This window comes from Astatotilapia calliptera, chromosome 15 (genome assembly GCF_900246225.1).
Source record: "Astatotilapia calliptera chromosome 15, fAstCal1.2, whole genome shotgun sequence".
In the NCBI taxonomy this organism is placed as follows: domain Eukaryota; kingdom Metazoa; phylum Chordata; class Actinopteri; order Cichliformes; family Cichlidae; genus Astatotilapia; species Astatotilapia calliptera.
Window position 1 is genome coordinate 32,679,515 of NC_039316.1, and position 19,304 is coordinate 32,698,818.

The 19,304-nt window shown below is 40.5% G+C and overlaps 1 protein-coding gene across 2 annotated transcripts in view; it reads right to left on the reverse strand.

The window, feature by feature from the left end:
- LOC113006391 (E3 ubiquitin-protein ligase rnf213-alpha-like) overlaps positions 1-19,304 on the reverse strand; it is a 76,553-nt gene that overhangs the window by 41,833 nt on the left and 15,416 nt on the right. For both annotated transcript variants that reach the window (XM_026142345.1, XM_026142343.1), the window contains exons 16-26: positions 16,716-16,814; positions 16,515-16,637; positions 13,815-13,998; positions 13,323-13,496; positions 10,869-11,021; positions 4,041-4,651; positions 3,499-3,658; positions 3,206-3,423; positions 2,463-2,600; positions 1,491-1,643; positions 98-1,334 (exon numbers count right to left, since the gene is read on the reverse strand). In XM_026142345.1, coding sequence (XP_025998130.1) covers positions 98-1,334; positions 1,491-1,643; positions 2,463-2,600; positions 3,206-3,423; positions 3,499-3,658; positions 4,041-4,651; positions 10,869-11,021; positions 13,323-13,496; positions 13,815-13,998; positions 16,515-16,637; positions 16,716-16,814 — 3,250 coding nt within the window. The remainder of the gene's footprint in view (positions 1-97; positions 1,335-1,490; positions 1,644-2,462; positions 2,601-3,205; positions 3,424-3,498; positions 3,659-4,040; positions 4,652-10,868; positions 11,022-13,322; positions 13,497-13,814; positions 13,999-16,514; positions 16,638-16,715; positions 16,815-19,304) is intronic.

Below are 19,304 nucleotides of genomic sequence, written 5' to 3' on the forward strand. Positions count from 1 at the left end.
CACTGGTACAGCTAAAAGAAGATTTGCTGAAAATTTTGATTACATTATAGACAATTGCGTGAACTAATCATGAAAAATTCACATTCTTAATACTCACCTACTCCTGCCCGACTGGAAGCAACAATACCCAAAGAATGTCCACCTTTGAACACAGCATTCTTGTAATCTGAAGTAACTGTGTAATGCCTGGACAAATACTGTTGGATCTTTTCCAGTGGCTCCTGTGGCACGAAGTCTGTTTTGTACTGACTGAATGCAGTAGGAATGTAAGTATGCTCCCTGTCAGAGCTGCAAAAGATCACTAGTCTGTAATCATTTTTAGGGGAGCACAATTTCTGAAAACATTTCTCCATTGCACAGCTAACATCATAGGAAAGTTGGTCTGCCCAGAGCATCGAGTAAATCTTTCTGCCAATGTCACCTGGTGTGAGACATCTTCTCAGAAAAAGCTCTACTTGTTCATAAGATGTTGAAGGGGAACACAAGAGCACTTCATCATAAGTTGGCAGTGACCCGTAGTAGTCGTTCATGTACAAGCAGATACTTGAAGTCAGGACTTCATCATGTGGGCAGATTATGAGATTAGGTTGTTTTGAGTTTAGGCCTTTTGGAAACTCCCTTCTGAGTGAACAGTCTCTCGTCTCTGAGAGTTCTGGTTCCGCTTCCCACTCATTGTGATTTGGATTGTCTGTCATCAATTGTAAGAGATGTCCTAAACTCCTAATGTCTAGTAGGTCATGAAAAAATATTTCCTCATTCTTCATGTAGCCATTCCACAACTCCTCCAATTCTTTCAAAACAAGAGTCTGGTCTGCCTCATCTGCTGCGTCACTTTCATGTGCAAAATGAATAACACTGTGTGAAGATGAATCCCTGTGTTCATTATCCCTTTTGCGAAGTTCATATTGGTTATGTCTCCAAATACTCCGGACATCTAATGTTGTGCAGTTTGGTTTGATAAAAGAAAGCATCATCAGTGCTCTGTCTTCTATTTCTGTATTTATATTTGTTGGAGTCAAAACGCTGCACAAGTAGAATATTTGTTGTGCTGTGAAATAGTTCAAGTAGTATTGATCTGTTCTCTGTTCGTCCATGAATTTTTGCCAGGCTCCAAGAAACATTTCCATCTTATTGGACAGAGCTACAAGCTGTTCAGGTAAACTTCCAGTTACTTTGAAGCAATACTGGGTTTTGCAAAACTTGATTTCCATAATGATACATGGGTCACTCTGAGTTTTGCAATAAATCTTAGCTTCCCAACACCTAAAAATTGGGTTCCCTGCAGTGTAAATGTCTACAAATGCTTTGGCAAATCTTTGGATGTTGTCAAACACCTGAAAATAAAAGGAAATGGGATTGTATAATTATTATAATTATATAGTTATTATAATCTATCTATCTAGCTAGCTAGCTAGCTAGCTAGATAGCTATCAGATGATATAACATTCTGTAACTGTTTGTGTCAGTAACAATTTACAACAAAGTCAAACCTCAGTGAAGCGTTCAACTTCACTCTGGTTCTGTTGTTTTTTTCCAGACATCAGCATTAGCTTATTTTGCAGCTCTTTGAGGTCCTCATAGGTATATGTCATGTTTTTATGACTGTCGTCAATTTGCAGTGTCAGGGAATTCTCCACATTAACCTATAAAGGGAAAAATGATAATACTATTTAATACTGTTAAAAATTCAACTCAGCTCAAAGGAAAATTAATCTCAGCCCACATGAAGATTAATTTCTCAGATTTTTTTTAAATTCAGAAAATTACAAGAAATAACCATATGAAAAGTAACAAAAAAAAAGTTAAGAAAACAAAATACAGCAACACATATGTGATATTACAGTTGTGGAAATTCTTTCAAAATTAAGGATTATTGTCTGTCATGGTTGCGGCTGTGTGCAGGCAGGATGAGGACCCAAACGCAAGCTCACGGAGGCAGGATTGAACTCAAAACACAGCTTTATTGCTGGACAGAAAAACCATACAAACTAAACTGAAAACTATAACATATTCCACGGAGAAATACACGTCCATGAATGAGGGAGAACGCGACACAGAACTGAGGGAGACACAGACATAAATACACAGAGGGTTAATGAGGGAAGTGGGAGCACACGGGGAACACAGGTGACACTGATAATCATAACAAGACACGGCAGGAGTAAACACAACACTGACGGGAGACTGTCAAAGTAAAACAGGAAGTACACAGAGGTTCAGACAGGAGGAGAGAGAGCACGGGGAGAGCACAGACATAACGGGCTGGGGAAAACATGGAATAAAACACACGGAGAGGAAACGAGGGCTCACAGATACACAGAGGGTAATCAAATAAGGGACATCTTAACAGAACCTAGGAACCACGGCATAAATAAAGAACAAAACACAAAACACACGAAAACTAAGAATACTGGGCCAACATGGCCCAGGACCATGACATTGTCATGCAATCATGTATGTACCTGTTGCTGGTCTTGTGCCTTAATGATATATATCCCTCTGTTATTGACAGATGTAGCCAGAGACAGAGATGAGAATTCAACAGATCCATGACTTTCTCTAACAGACTTTAACCATTCCAGGTGTCTGGAAGTATCCCACTGAAATGAGACATCAGTCAAAAGAAATGAACAGAGCAACTTCTGGCTTTGCAATTTCAGCACTTTAAACATCAGAGCCTATAATTAATGTGAATGCCGTTTTAGTTTCTGAGATTAAAGAAATGTCAACCATTCTCATATCTTGGGCAGAAATAGCCAAGATGGAGAGCACTTTTTAAACTGCTATTTCTTGGTGAATTTTTCTTGTATAGACACAAAAAACACATGTCCTGATTCAATAACATCTATTTTGTGTCTTTTGCTCTTTTGTCAGGCCTTTTACTCAAACAATGCACCGTGAATTTGTTTTTAATGCAAACTGGAGACTATTGAGTAGGATACTTGGTTGATTTGAAATAAAATAAACCTATGCGAATTACAGCAAGCAAGTTATTTGATCATATTTGTTTATTTGCCTCACAGGCAAAGTATTTTGTACATGGGGCTTGTTTCTTTATCAGTTACTATAATAGCAGAACTTCTACCTGTTTCTATGCTGATCTACCATTTTTTTCCATGGTTGCATTTTTGCTCAGTTATTATAACTCAGGTTTGACTAGAGTGTTAATGTTAGTTATAGCATGGCATTAAAGATGGAATCTTACCAGCTTCTTTGGTATATTTTGGTCATTATCAAGTGCCTTCCACAATTTTTTTAGTGATTCATTGAACTTCGCAAAATCAGAATCCTGCTTCAGATCATACAGCATGGATGAGTAACCAAGAACAGCATCATGAAGACAGGCCACTCGATCGACATCCATATCATTTTCTCCAGCAGAGATTGATGCCAGGTCAACAAACACTTTCAGCTCATTGATGTCTGCAATTAATAGCATCCTTCAGATGTTGTAAAATGCATTTAATTTTTAATAATCAAAAAACGAAATCTCTGTACCTTTAAGTTCTTGTTTAGTCCACTGGATAAAGTCTTTACTCTGAACGAGTGTTTGCAGACATTCCTTACGATCGTCTGAAATGTCTTTCAGAATATTTTTTGCATGTAGAAAAGCATCATCAATGTAGTTTAGATTGTTTTTCTTGAAGTTGGATTCATTCTGAAAAATGCACATTTACACTAAATCGCATGATAATAGATTTTTAAGAAAAGTATACATATGCAAAAATGATTATTGTTTATGTCACACATATTTAATTGTACGAAAGTTTGTTTAGATTTCACCATTTTGCCAGAGAACAAAACCAAACTAATTTTTACCAATGGCTATAGTTAAATGTTATTAATAGTGAATGATAATTTATCCTAATTACTTAATTATATAATATGTATAAAGAATATATCTTCTACAACTAAACACAGCTACATTTTTCTACATCCATCAAAAAGTCAAACGTGAGTCTGATGTTAATATCCTGCCAACGGCTAGAGTTTCTTCAAATGAACTTATTTGTAATGATCTTCAGTGGGTGTAAACATACCATTTGAAGTAGTTTCTTCAGTACACTGAAGTCCCCTTGTGGACATATTATATTTTTGATATCCATGACAATTTCGGAAGTTTCCAGTGCTAGATGAATATCCTGGTACTGCTGAATCTGGTTAACCCTTTCACTGATCCATGAGTTGTCATCAGATGGGTCTACTCTGCACATGATGTGTAAGTCTTTCTCCAAGTCTTCATACTTGCCTTTATAGTCTTTAAAGATGCTGTCAGTTTCCTCCAGTAGAAGCTCCCCACTCTTAAGACTAACATGAAGCCTTTTGTAGTTGGTGTAGCAGGTCTGGAATATTTTGTTATAAACCTGCTCAAAAGTGTAGATTTCTTGATTTCTGTCACTGTTGCCTTCTTGAGATTGGTCTCTTGTCAGTACCTCCACTTGGTTTGTCCAGCACATTTTGAAGATTCCACTGTCTTTAATGGCATGGATATCAGAAGCCATCTTGTGGGTTTCATCACACAGGTTGAAGTAAGTGACATTCGCTGTTCCACGAGAGTTCAGGCCATCCAGAGTGTGAACCTTCATAAATTCACTCAGATTCATTGTCTCAAAGTTCTGCTTAAGTTTCGTATCCAAACCATTCAAGTCAACTGTGGATTCAATGTGGAAAAGCTGTTATTACAAAAATGTTTGTACATATTAAACAACAACAATTTTTCTTAGCCTTAACTGCAGTATTTTCAGCCTCAGTGTCTTTCAAGTCAAAATTGCTGGAAATTAGTGGCTGGAAGTTAACGTTTATCATCTCTATGCTGAATTGACATGGGGGAACTGGTTTTACAAAGGGCATGCACGCAAATGCTAAATAACGCAATGTATGTTACTCCGATTGCATACAATTGTAGTCCAAACAGACAATATTCATTTGTAAATGATTAACTAACAATCTTGTACTTAAAGTGCTTTGGCAATATTGTAGAAAATGTTAAACTTAATCATCATCTCGGCCTCCTCTGACGACCTGTTTGCTGTTGCATGCTGCTGAAAGGCAGTGGGGAGAGGGGACACTTGGGCAGTGCATTTATTGCAGCATAGAATGTGTTTTCTGGATACACTGTGCTTTTTCAGCGTTCAAAGACTGATGGCACCGTGTCAGAGCACTGGCTATGAATTTCAGATGGATCAGGCCTTAACTTAACAAAAAAATTATCAATTGTTCTTTTCATCTTTTCTTATTACCCACAGCTACATCCACTTCTGTCGGGCTTAGGCTACTCACTAGGGCTGGGTATCATCACTGATTTCTATAATCCCTTGATTCTAGTTCTCAAAGTCCTGATTCGATTCAATTTTGCCTGAGACAGTCAGAAATATTATAATTCTGATCATTTATCAGCACTGATACATGTGAGACTTCATCAGAATTGTGAACATCACAGAAGATGCCTTTGTGTGAAAGTAACTGAGAATAAAACACAGAAAAACATGAAGGAGATCCAAATTGGTCGCACTCTAGAGCCCTGGTCTAAGGGGATCACTTTTGTGCTGCCCATTGGTGCCACAATGAGTTTTATGTTAAAACCCATGATCCACTTTCACTCTCTGCTTCTTTAGCAGTAAGTGGTTCTTCATTATTTGACTAGCTAAACTGACACAGGAAAATCCACCTGTCAGCTGTAATGTTCAGGCTCATGAGGCACTATATGAATGAGGACTGTGTGGAGGAGCCCCTGTTTAAGTCAGGTGACCAGTGGTTCACCAGACCGAGAAACTGGAGTGAGAAAATTATTTTTCCTTATGTGGCTGAGTGTACTGAGTGGCGCAATCAGCTGATGTGATCAGTACTATATTATGCAATAAAATAATGTCTCTCTTCCCAAGCACAACATAATTCAGTTCAGTTCAATTCAGTAAAAATTGAATAATGTAAATACTTGCTAACAACTAGCCGAGCAGGCTAATAGTTTAAAAAGTGCAAGAATTCAATTCAGTTCAGTTCAATTTTATTTATACAGCCCTAAATCATAACAACAGTCGCCTCAAGGTGTTTTATATTGTAAGGTAGACCCTACAACAGGGGTCTCAAACTCGTGGCCCAGGGGCCACTTGCGGCCCACGCCCCCCCTACTTGCAGCCCATATATTGACATGAAGTTGGGCGATCGTGGCCCAAGAGTTGGCAGTTCGTCTTGTAACTGGAAGGTTGCCGGTTTGAGCCACGACTCCGACAGTCTCGGTTGCTGTGTCCTTGAGCAAGACACTTCACCCGTTGCCTACTGGTGGTGGTCAGAGGGCCTGGTGGGGACAGTGTCCGGCAGCCTCGCCTCTGTCAGTGCAGGGCAGCTATGGTTACAATGTAGCTTGCCATCACCAGTGTGTGAATGGGTGGATGACTGAATGTAGTGTAAAGCGCTTTGGAGTCCATAGGGACTAAGTAAAAGCGCTATACAAATACAGGCCATTCACCATTTTGTTGTTGAGTGCTGTTGGGATTAAATAATTTGCAGTGCCTCAATAATGCTATGCTTTTTTATTAATTAGTGTTATAATGTCATATATTATAGTATTAAGTGGACACAGCCCTGAAAAATAAAGCCATTGGACTATGTGTCACTGGGGAGTAGAAAGCTGTAGACTCCCTCACGCTTGCCTGGGAAAAAATAGATAAGAGGGGACCATCTCTAGTGGAAAGTTACTGAGATACACACACCACCATTTTGAGATCCAGGGCAACGTGTCATGCAGGACGCATATCCCTTCTAGAAGTATTGTGAAAGAGAAATAAAGTGTTAAATGGTACTGAGCAGTGTTTTGTCTTCCATCGGATGCCTCTGAGGAATCAAAAGAACTCGGTGAAGTGTTGATATTTAACAGTGCAATGTTAAATAAGTTTTTTAAAAAGCCAAAAAAATGTTTAATATGAAGGCATTATGACCAGAAAGTACAAACATGTTGAGGGAATGGCTGTGTTAGTTCAGTGAGAGAGTTGTGTACACTTATGTTTGTACTACTTGAACAATAGAGTGGCCCTATAATGGCATGACAGTGCCAGCAGTGGCCCACGGCTCATGTAAGTTTGAGACCCCTGTTGGAATATTTGTTAGTATCATATGATTGTTGTGGAGGTTGTGGGTTGTGTTGTGAGCAATGAGCAAACGCGCTATGAGCAAGCACTTTGGTAACAGTGGGAAGGAAAAACTCCCTTTTAACAGGAAGAACGCCCTGGCAGAACCAGGCTCTGGGAGGGGCGGCCATCTGCCGCAACCGGTCGGGGTGAGAGAAGGAAGACAGGATTAAAGAGACCCAGAAATTAATAACAAGTATGAGTCAATGTAGAAAGGTTTATTAACACATAGTGAGTGAGAAAGGTGACTGAAGAAGAAATACTCAGTGCATCATGAAAAGCCTCCAGCAGCCTGTTGCAGCATAACTAAGGGAGGATTCAGGGTCGCCTGTTTAGTCGTATAGGGTCCAGGGCTAAGAAAGTATCCTTCTTACCATGCCATCTCTAAATTTATATTCTGAAAGATGTGATTCTAATTCTAACTTTTGGCAATTTATACAGAAATTTTATGTACCTACTAAAGTTTTCTTCAGAACCAAATCTTTTCAGAGATACAAATAGGTACAGTGCTGTAAAAAAATTTCACCCTATTTTCAAACTTGCATATTTAAGATGCTCAAAGAAATTTTAATATTAGACAAAAAAAACTAACCAGAGCGAATACAAAATTCAGTTTTAGATGTAAAAGACTTCTTGGTGACAATGAATGAGGATGAGGATATTCAATTTCTTACCATTCGTGCATATACCAAAAAAAAAAAAAAAAGAGTTTGAATACCAGTTTCACTATGGATCTTCAAAATTATGCCATACAAATCTGCTAGGAAGCTGAGGGGTAGCACTAGTGGCCAAAAGTATTTTTAAATGATGCTTTCATTTATCAGAGGAAGAAAGTTATACAAACCTACCAGGCCTTATGTGAAGAGTAATTGTTCCTTAAACCTAATAACTAGATGTGCCACCCTTGACAACAAGAATTCATAGAAATCTATAAAGATCATAAATGTGTGACAGTAAAATGCAACACTAAGTAATGCTGCAGAAAATAATCTTCTGACTTCAAAAGTATATCAATTATTACCTGAATTCATGATCAGAGTAAGCACAAAGAGTGGGCACAAGTGGTGCTAAAGGTTCTACAACAGTGGTCCCCAACCCAGTACTGTTTTTTTAATACCAGTACTGGTTTTATTTTGTTGTATTTATCCACAACACCTTAAAGGCGGGTTCGTGAAAATATTATTGGACATAAACTGGTCCGTGGCGCAAAAAAAAAAGGTTGGGGACGGTTCTACAATGTCTTAATTAACTTGGCAAGGCAAGTAGTAGTCATGACTGACTGTGACTGAGAATTTCTTTTTGCCATCATATAAAGGATTTCTTTGTCAGCGCACAGCTGTGGACTGACCAATGCTCCAAGATCATCAATTCAAAACAAGTTATTTGGATGTGTCACCACTTTGCCAAGGTCTCGAAAAAGGCCAAGGAGTGGAGCCTGTCCCAGCTGTCTTAGTGCAAGAAGCAGGGTACACCCTGGACAGGTCGCCAGTCTAACACATAAACACAGAAAACCACTCACACCTTTTTTAACCTTGTTATTACAGCAATATTAGAGCTTAAATAGAAGTAGATTTCTTCAGTCCATTCCAAACCCACATAGTGTTGGGATTTATTTTTATCTGTAAGGCTAATATCTCATAGTTATCCATCCATCTTCTTCCGCTTATCTGGGGCTGGGTTACGTGTACAGCAACCTAAGCAGAGAAGCCCAGATCTCCCTCTCCCACCCACCTCCTCCAGCTTGTCCGGTGGAATGCCCTGGGGCCTCCTCCCTGTGGGACATGCCCGGAACACCTCCCCTAGGAGGTGCCCTGAAGACATCCTTGTCAGATGCCCGAACCACCTCAACTGGCTTCTTTCGATGTGGAGGAACAGCAGCTCTACTCTGAGCCCCTCCCAGATGACTAAACTTCTCACCCTATCTCTAAGGGAGAGGCCAACCACCCTTTGGAAGAAGCCCATTTTCGCCGCTTGTATCCGAGATCTTGTTCTTTTGGTCATTACCCACAGTTTGTGACCATAGGTGAAGGTAATGATGTAGATTGACCAGTAAATTGAGAGCTTTGCTTTTACACTCAGCTCTCTCCTCACCACAACAGACCAGTGCGGCGTCCGCACCACTGCAGCTGCAGCACCATGTGTCTGTCAATCTCCCACTCCCTTCTCCTATCACTTGTGAATAAGACCCCGAGATACTTAAACTCCCCCACTTCGGGCAGGATCTCGTCCCTGACCCAGAGTGGGCACTCCACCCTTTTCAAGCTGTGGACCATGAGCTCAGATTTGGAGGTGCTGATTCTTATTTCCACCGCTTCACACTCAGCTGAGAACCGTTCCAATGCGAGCTGGAGGCCATCACCCGACGAAGCCAACAAAACCACATCATCCACAAAAAGCAGAGATGAGATTCTGAGACCACCCAAGTGAAAGCCTTCCGCCACTTGGGTACGCCTACAAATTCTGTCCATAAAAATTATGAACAGAATCGGTGACAAAGGGCATCCCTGGTGGATCCCATTACCTACCAGGGGCGGTGGGTGATGGGATACTGTCGGCACTACACACTAACTACACAAGATTTGCGCTAAACAATAATAGATTGCATTTATATAGCGCTTTTCAAGACCCTCAAAGTGCTTTACAATTCCACTAATCATTCACTCTCATTCTATCAGTGTCACATTCACACACTGATGGAGGCAAGTTACAGTTGTAGCCACAGCTGCCCTGGGGCAGACTGACAGACACGAGGCTGCCATATCGTGCCATCGGCCCCTCTGGCTAACACCAGTAGGCGGTAGATGAAGTGTCTTGCCCAAGGACACAACGACGGAGACTGGCGAACTGCCAACTCTTGAGCCACGATCGCGATCACCCCCTAAACATCGCAAATCTCTCACATCTCAAAATACCTCCGTCACTCCTAAAACTTCCCCCTTTCCTAAACAATTAAATGCCATGTTGCCATATCTTTTTTTTGATTGGTCGACATTTTTCGACCAATAGGAAAGGGTGGGTTTTTTTGGTTTTGCTTTTGCTCACAGGCTTTCAAGCGCTTTCCTTATAAAACGCCGTTTTTACCGTTTCTTCCCACAGTAAATATAAACAATGATAGTATTCAGGAAGAAAACCAAACATTGCATATATTTTTATCATAACTCTGGTTTTACGTGGCCTATCAACACAAAATCAAAACTGGTATAAAGTCCACACAATTGTTCCGTCTGTCCTGCTCACATCTCCAATGGTTGTACACGTTGTCATTAACATAGCTTTACTCCACATCAGCCACGCCGCTTTGCTAGCTAAAACACCGGTGTCGGCACATAAGGACGTTGTCATAGCCTGTCAACGACGTTGATTAACTGCGTATATATGAATCGCATTATTGGCTGGACTATGGGATAAGGTGGCATCGTTCTAATCCCATACGGGAGCCGCCAGTCACTCACTGACTAACACTGTAAAACAGAATTGTTAAAGTATTAATTTTAATTTAAATTCAAGTAGTTTTTTTTTTTGTGCGCAACGCAGATTTTCTGTGCGCAGAGACCATGCCAGCAGTGCGCAATTGCAAACTGCACACAGAAAACTCACTAACGAACAGGACGTTCAAAGTCTTTCTTGCTTTGAGATGAGTGATCAGTGACAATATTTGTACTACCATCCTGTCTAACCTAATACCAAAACAAATATATAAATAAAAATATATGTGCTATATATGTATATCTTAGCATTACCTACCTTTCACGTGTTCTGGAACCTCCTGGCAGATTTGCAGAAGAGTTTTGACCAGTTGTTTCTCATACTTCACAGCTTCTGTTTCATCTTCTCTTTGTCTCAGTAGTATTTTCATGTTACTCTCATCTTTACAACGACCGTCATCACACAGGCCATCTGGAGGAATATAAAGAAAATGCCACAAATGTCTAAGAATAAAAAATTATGAAGTCTGAATTAAAAATAAAAATTTCAAGTATATATAAATTGCCAGTATTTGTATAGCGCTTTACTAGTCCCTAAGGACCCCAAAGTGCTTTACACATCCAGTCATCCACCCATTCACACACTGGTGATGGCAAGCTACATTGTAGCCACAGCCGCCCTGGGACGCACTGACAGAGGCGAGGCTGCCGGACACTGGTGCCACCGGGCTCTCTGACCACCACCAGTGGGCAACGGGTGAAGTGTCTTGCCCAAGGACACAACGACCGAGACTGTTCAAGTCCGGGCTCGAACCAGCAACCTTCTGATTACAAGGCGAACTCCCAACTTTTGAGCCACGATGGCCCCATATATAATTCTATATATTCATATACTTCTCTGCCAAATCAAATTTGTTGATCATAAAGAATAAGACTGACATGCAATGGGTAAAATAAGTATTGATAATGTCACCAATTTTCTGAGTAAATATATTTACTAAGGGTGCTATTGACACAGATTTTCACCAGCTGTTGGTAACAACTCATCCAATCTACACATGCAAAGAAATCAAACCAGAGATTTCCATAAATTAGCTTATGTGTAATAATGAGAAATGACACAGGAAAAAAGTATTGAACTCATAAAGAAAGGGAAATGCAAAAAGGCTTGGAAAGTCATGACACCAACTTGTAATTTATCAGTAATTAGAGAGCAATCCTGTCACATAGGGCAAATTAATATTAACCGATGGTCTACAAAAAGGTGTCTCATTACCAAGGTGTCACACAAGAAACATCTTATGATGGGTAAAACCAATGAGCTCTCTCAAGAAACTTGCAGCATTATTGTTGCAAAACATAATGCTTGTCATCCCAAGTGTTTCATCTGCTTTCGTTCTGCTGTTGTTCCTAGTTCTTTGTCTCTGGTTGCGTTTTTCCCACTTTAGGTTTTTCTTAGTTTAAGTCAAGGGCATTCTCAGATTTTGTTTGTATGTCACCTCCCATTGTAAATAAAGCTCTCACTCAGTAAGTCAGTCATCAGTGCCTGCTCTTGGGTCCACACTCCTCTCTTCACACAATTTGACTCGCCGATCGTGACATAAGTAAATACATTAATTTAAATTTCACAACAATCATCCAAGCAAAACAACCAAGAGTTTCAGAAAAAACATCTGTTCCCCTCAAATCAAATTGACTCTCTCTGACTTCAAACAGCTTCTGAGTACTTCAGCAAAGCATTTTATTTTGTGCTTTGTACATTATCTGTGCCATTTTATATTCGACTAGATCCTAAAATTTCAGGGTATTCAAATTAATAAACAAAATGTTAGTTGGTTCTATATAGTTTGATTGATGTATAATTCTCATAGTTCTTTTTTGTAACTTAAAGATAGGAAGAGTATTGGGTTTACATGTATTGCCCCATATCTCTAGGCAGTAAGTCATATATGGAAGCCACAGAAAACAATAAAGTGTGTATAATGATTTCTTGTTCAGGACATCCTTTGTTTTATGGAGAATAGCAATGGTTTTTGACGTTTTCGTTTGACATGGTTTATATGAGACTTCCAAAAATGTATCATCATTATCACTCCAAGAAATTTATTTTCATACACTCTTTCAATTTCAAATCCATTAGCCCTGATTTTAGCCACATTTTTCCATTTGTCTGGTGCCTAAAATAATAAATTTTGTTTTGGTTATATTTAATGATAACTTATTTATGTCACATCAATTTTTCAGTATATTTAACTCTTTTTCCACAGTAGTCAGAAGCTGTTCTAGGTTCTTACCTGAGCAATACAGAAAGATATCATCAACAAACAAAACACATTTTAACAGTGTTGCAACAGGGCTGCAACAGATTTAGTGAGGCCAGAATGGAGTGTGTGAGAGAAGTGTCGGAGTGCATCTAGAAAGCTGCATGTGTGGGTGCTGAACCAAAAGTCGAGAAAGAAACTGTCAGTAGAGTGTCACTACAATAAAAGAGAAAATAAGCACGGACAGTGTGTTTACTTGTGGTCTTTTTTCACTGTCTTGTTGGCTTTTAATCAAGTCATTGCATTCTGTTTTTACATTTCACAAAACAAGCTAACTTGCTTGGAATTGAATTTGTAGTTTGGGATTTTTTTGGGAAGTTGAAATTCTAAATGAAAAAAGTAGAAAAAATGGTGCACATACAAAATGTATAGTTTTAAGATTCTTTTCTTTAAAGAGAGAAAGCAAAGAAACACATGAGAAACGGAAGGAAAAAACAGATAGTTGTATTCACCTATCTTTAGGAAATCAAGAAATTCTTGTTTTCTCTGGAAAATTTTAAGTAAGCCTTTAATTTGTATCTCTCCACTGAGGAACTTCTTTGAAACAGATTTAACGGCTGACCTTCCCAAATCTATCTTGGAAAGTACTTCATCTGACAGTTTGTCAGTCAATCCTTCTCCAGCACCTGAAAAGATAAAAAAAAAAACATAAGGCATCTTACAGATTTTTATTTTAAATTTAAAACAACAACAACAACAACAACTACAAAAACCTGTTCATCTCCGTTTGATTCAATTTTTAAACAGGCACCCTCCAGTTAAGTTGCAAACAGTCCTCACATTCTGAATTTGTCTCAAAAGTGCATTCATGTTTCCAATGAATATGTTCCTTCAAAATGAGTACGGTAATATACAAAATTGAAAGCTTATGCATACCCTAGACATTACTAAAGAGTATTCAAGGTGTATTTCATGTTATGTTCTTTTTTTATTTCACAGTTTACCTGCAATTTTGAGGATGGTTTTGGCCATGGGCCAACTCATGAGGTAATCAAATACCAAGTCTTTGTCTTGTATCTCATGTCCGTTTTCATCTTTGGGCCATGACTCCATCACAACAACTGACATTAGTTTTAAAAATTTTGTGAAATCATATCTTTTCATGAGGTTTGACATAGCTGGTGTATCCTGAGCAGAAAGAAAAGGAAAAATAAAAAAAGAGGCAAGCAGAAACATCTCAAAGATTCATTTATTAACTCTTGCAAATTGTGCCTGTAATGATCATTTTTACTGTACAGAAATAAGTAATTACAATTAAAACTAAGTGTGTTTTGCATTTGTCATAAATACTAATTAATTAAAAATGCAATATGAATTTAAAAGCAACAGTTGGAAAAAATGTGGAAAAAGGGCAAACTATTGGTGTTGGTTATAATTTCCATTTGTAAGAAAACAAGTGAAATGATTTTACTCTTCACAGCTTTCATGTTGATAAAAAGAGAGAGAAAAAGGAAAATACTTGTAGATGTAGACAACTTTCAAAAGACCCACAGACCCACGTCAGGTATGTTGGTAGTTCTCTTCCTCTTCACTGCCATGCACAAGACCACAGAGTCGTTAAAGGAGACGATTGTAGAACTGCACAAGGCTGGAATGAGCTACCATCAGCAAGAAGCTTGGCAAGAAGGTAACAACTGTTACTGTCATTATTTGAAAAGAGAAGAAATATAGAATGACCATCGGTTTCCCTCAGTCTGGAGCTCCATGCTCAAAAGAGCTTGTCTCATGTGGTCAGGATCATCATGAGAAAGGTGGTGGATCAGCTCCAAATTTAGCTATTTTAAAGATGTGAAGGCAGTTGGGACCAGAGTGATCAAAAACACAACTGGTCACATACTACATTGTAATGGATGGAAATTTTGCAGAACTTTCAACTCAAACTTCAATATTTGGATGAACAGAAATGCTGAGTATGACCCAAAGAACATTATCTCCACTGTCCAGGATGGAGGAAAAATTTTTTTGCTGAATATAAAGGATGACTTCACCACATTGAGGGGCCAATGGACAGAGCCATGTACTGTAAAACCTTAGACGAGAACCTCCTTTCCTTAACCAAAACAATGGAAGTTGGGTTGTGGCTGGGTCTTCCAGTGTTCCAAAACATTCCACCAGGGCAACAAAGGAGTGGCTTAAGAAGAGCCATATTAAGTTAAGGAAGAATTAGAGTTAGAGTTTCTTTTAAGTGGAGTTGGCCGATACCCTTCCTCAGATAAGTGGAATCTTGATAACCAACTTTAAGAAATGTCTTATCAAAGTGCGCCCCACCAAGGGTTTCTCCATCAAGTCATGGTTTGCTTTAAAATCAAATATTTATTTCACTTAATGTCGTGAAATTAAATTAAACTGAAACCAAATCAACAGTTATGACCCTGATCAATCACAAGTTTAATCACAAGCAGTCAATAAGTGTTTTCCATCTGGAGAGCAATGGTGAGTCTGCGAGCAGGGGTGGGCATACAGGAGACTGACAGCTGGATGAAGCAGCAGCAGTGGTATGGGTGCTGCACTGGTCTGGTTTGGAGAAGAGCGAGCTTAGTGTGAAAGCAACACTGTCAAAAATCAGGTTCCTCTGCGGTTGACTGTGGTCTCCCTTAGCGAAAGGTGTAGGATTTTGGCCATTTGAGAGGGGCTAAGAGTAGAGCCGCTGCTCCTCCACACTGACAGGAGCCAATTAAGGTGCTTTGGGCATCTGCCTCCTGGATGCCTTCTAAGTGAGGTCTTCTAGGCATGAGGTGCATGAAGCCTCAGAATCTCATCTCTGCTTTTTTGCAGATAATGTGGTTCTGTTGGTTTCTTCAGGTGGTGGCCTCCAGCTCACACCAGAGTGGTTCAAGATTCAAGATTCAAAGTGTTTATTGTCATGTGTCACAAGAGAAAGGGCATTTCTCTGTACAATCTTCTTTCTTTGCTATCCACCCACAGATGGCGATTAATATATACAGGGGAGTGTGAAGCAGCAGGAATGAGAACTAACATCACTAAGTCTGAGGCTTCAGTCAGAAAAGGGTGGTGCCCACTCCAGGTCAGAGACGAGATGCAACCCCAGGTGGAGGAGTTTAAGTATTTAAGGGTCTTGTTCACAAGTCAGGGTAGTGGGAGGTCAACAGACGGCTTTGTACTGCTGCTACAGTGATGCGGATGCTGTACTGGTCCGTCGTGGTGAAAAGAGAACTGAGTGTAAAAGCTCTTGTTTACCAGTCGATCTACATCCGTACCTGCACATACAATCACAAGCATTGGGTAATGACTGAAAGAACAAGATTGTGGATACAAGCGGTGGACATGGGCTTTCTTCAAAGGGTGGCTAACCTCTCCCTTAGAGACAGAGTGAGGAGTTTTGCCATCTGAGAAGGGCTCAGAGTAGAGTTGCTACTCCTCCACATCGAAAGGTGCCAGTTGAGGTAGGAGCCAGACAAGTTGGCCTGGAAGAGGGATGCTGGGCTGCTGCCCCCCAACCCGGCCCCGGATAAGCAGAAGAAAATAGATGGATGAATAGAGTAAGAAAAAAGAAACATGGATAATATCCCCTGCAAGGCAATTGTCCTCTGCACCCCAAGAGTGTGAAAATATTGTTGCTTACATGGGACTAACAGTTATATTACATGACATTACTAACCATTTGTCATTGATTGAAATCATACCTGGCAAATATGTGCAGCAGCCTTCATTGCACAGTTCTCCATTATGCTGCACAACAATGGACTTTCCTTGCTCATCTTGCCCATCTTGTTACAGTATATTTCAATTTGATCCACAGGATGTTCCTAGCACACAAGCACAGAGCCTCACTATATTTTCCAGTTTCACATTACCATGAAAATATGAACATAATGCAGTCTTACCTCTTTCAGTTTGTCTTGAAAATCCTCCATGAATGTGGTTCTCCATAATGAAGTGTGTTCCTCATAATTAAAAGATATTGAGAGTAATTTGCTCCATGCCTAAAAGAAAAATGAGGATTTTAATAAACAAGTGCTGTGTCTGACCTGCAGGTCAAGTTTTAAAATATCTGAAATTAAAATTGAAGCGATCAAGATGTTAAAATGTCTCCAGTTTCCCCAAATTTGCTGCAGGTAATACATTTGTTAATGGTATTTTAAGACTAGTATAAAAAGAAAGATGACCAATATAAGATTACCTTGAAAATCCATCATTCGAGGTCATGGCATTTCGTATTACTTGCTTACCATTTCTCTTACCACCAGTGGCCACTGACTCATATTTATTTTTAACATTCAATCTGGGTGGAGTGCCCACTCCAGGTCGGGGATGAGTTCCTGCCCCAAGTGGAGGAGTTCAAGTATCTCGGGGCCTTGTTCGCGAGTGATGGGAGAAGGGAGCCGGAGATCGACAGACAGATTAGCGATGCGGACGCTGCACCGTTCCGTTGTGGTGACAAGAGAGCTGAGCGTAAAAGTTCTATCGAAAGGAGCCAGCTGAGGTGGTTCGGGCATCTGACAAGGATGCCTCCTGGGCGCCTCGTGGGTGAGGTGTTCTGGGCAGACCCAGGACACACGCTGGAGAGATTATATCTCTCGGCTGGCCTGGGAACGCCTTGGTGTTCCCCCAAATAAGCTAGTGGAGGTGGCTGGGGAGAGGGAGGTTGTGGCTACTCTGCTTAGGCTGCTGCCCCCGCGACCTGGCCCCGGATAAAGCGGAAGAAGATGGATGGATGGATAGATGGATGGACATTCAATTCTAATTACATTTTTTATTTATATAGTATTATGGCGGGCGTGGTCTTCGGTGCCATACAGGGAAGGAGGACGCACCTGCACGGCATCCGCAATCACTGTGGTCATTCACAGTGGTGCCAAGACCCAGGAGGGGGGCCACGGCAGACCCGATGGCATGAACATGCTTTGCCGCATACTTTATTTAACAGACACACAGTTGCTGTAACAGTACACTCAAGGGCTGCAGCTCTTCCGCCACCAGACGTACACATCACCACCAACAACACCAAACACAGGACCCAATACAATATAAGTCGGCGGGGCATGATTGCGGATGCCGCGCAGGTCTGTCCACCTTCCCTGCAAGGCACCGCAGACAACGCCCGACCACAAGCATCAAATCTTGCCTTCCGCGAATTGCTATCTTATTCTGGTGGAGGGGTTTATGTGTCACAGGGATCCAAGAGCCTATATTATAGGGAGTCTTTTTGCCCCCTGGTAGGGTCTTCCATGGCAAATTGGTCCTAGGACCAGAGAAAGAGCAATTTAAAAAAAAAAACCCTATCCCTTTGTTATGCTGTAATAGGCATAGGCTGCCGGGGAACTCCCATGATGCATTGAGTTTTTCCTTTTCAGCCACCTTTTTGACACACTATGACCTCTCTGCATTGAATCACACTTGTTATTAATTCTGGCTCTCTTCCACAGCATGTCTTCTATACTGTCTTCCTTCTGTCACCGAACTGGTCGCAGCAGATGGCCACCCCTCCCTGAGCCTGGTTCTGCTGGAGATTTCATCCTGTTGTTAAAAGGGAGTTTTTCCTTCCCACTATCGTAGTAGGCGGGCCCAGGTACGTTTAGAGCAAAGCTACAGATTAAAAATGCCCAAGGCGAAGCGGTCAAAGTCTGGCTGTACTTCACAGCAAAATATGCAAACTCAGCAGCCTGCAACAAGTGCTTTAAGCTGATACTGTGATACTGTGCAAAGGAGGTAAAACCTCGAATCTGATGAAACACCTAGCGACGTATAGCATTTTGTTAAAAGCCGAGAAATGCACCGTATTTGATAGTTTGCTGCGAGACCTCACACCGGGCACATCTACTGCGGGTGCGGTGCCGCTAGCCCTGCCAGTGTAGCAGAAATGATGACGGATGATGATGGCAGCAGCAGCCGTTGTTCTCTGCGTGAGTAGCTTAATGTTGTTCGTGTGTAATTTAGGTTGAGTACGCTAACCACGTTATTACATTAATGCACATAAGGTGAACTAGCAAACACAGTCGTAGTTACATGCGGCTGTCTTCTTGTTTGATGGCAGATACTCCCTTCACCCTGGCCAAAAAGGCTAAAATGACCAAAGAAAATGTGGAAAACAGGTAAACATGAGAGGTTTTTGGACAAAGTTTGTGTTTTTTCCATTGATTAAGCACTGCTTCCAGCCAAGAGTGATGCCATAAATCCCCTATAGCTGCAGAAAAGGCTAACCTTGTTATCTTTTTACAAAAAAACAGCTGAACATGAGAGGTTTTTGGACAACGTTTGTGTTCTCCATTCTTTAAGCACCAGTTTGAGCACCGTTTAAGCACCGGCACCCATTCAAAAGTACCGGTTTGGTACTGGTATCGGATAAAACCTAAACAATACCCATCTCTACTAACAGAGATCATAAGTGTAAACTTCTTTGATGCTGTTTCTGTACTGTGATGAGCTCTGAAACCTGACTGAAACTCTTCAAATAAGCTGTTCCTCAGCAGATG